The sequence below is a fragment of the Sinocyclocheilus rhinocerous genome, unplaced genomic scaffold (genome assembly GCF_001515625.1).
Source record: "Sinocyclocheilus rhinocerous isolate Xijiao unplaced genomic scaffold, SAMN03320098_v1.1 scaffold1391, whole genome shotgun sequence".
NCBI classification, from domain to species: Eukaryota; Metazoa; Chordata; class Actinopteri; order Cypriniformes; family Cyprinidae; genus Sinocyclocheilus; species Sinocyclocheilus rhinocerous.
In genome coordinates, this window is record NW_015666957.1 from 80258 (window position 1) to 80631 (window position 374).

Here is a 374-nt window from a genome sequence, read left to right on the forward strand (position 1 = left end):
CCTGCTGTAGTGCTGTGAGCACTAGAGTCAGGTCCCAAGAGGGTATAGAGGGGGGCCGTTGAGGATTTAGCCTTCTCGCCCCCCTAAGGAACCTGATGAACAGGTCATGCTTCCCCAGCGACTTCCCTTCTACGGGGTCGTGGTTAGCAGCGATTGCTGCGACATTGACTTTGAGGGTGGAGGGAGACAGCCCTCGCTCCAAACCTTGCTGCAAAAAAGACTGCACGACTCTGATCTGGCATCTTCGGGGGTCTTCTCTGCGAGAAGAACACCACTCAACGAACAGGTTCCACTTCAAAGCGTAGGCGTGTCTCGTAGACGGTGCTCTCGCTGAAGTGATGGTGTCACTACCTCTTGGGGTAGGTCACTTAGAA

The 374-nt window shown here is 54.8% G+C and overlaps 1 protein-coding gene across 1 annotated transcript in view; it reads right to left on the reverse strand.

The window, feature by feature from the left end:
- Positions 1–143: 143 nt before the first annotated feature.
- Positions 144–374, reverse strand: part of LOC107733237 (potassium voltage-gated channel subfamily G member 4-like) — a 2360-nt gene continuing 2129 nt past the window's right edge. The window contains exon 2 of the mRNA XM_016544800.1: positions 144–257. Coding sequence (XP_016400286.1) covers positions 144–257 — 114 coding nt within the window. The remainder of the gene's footprint in view (positions 258–374) is intronic.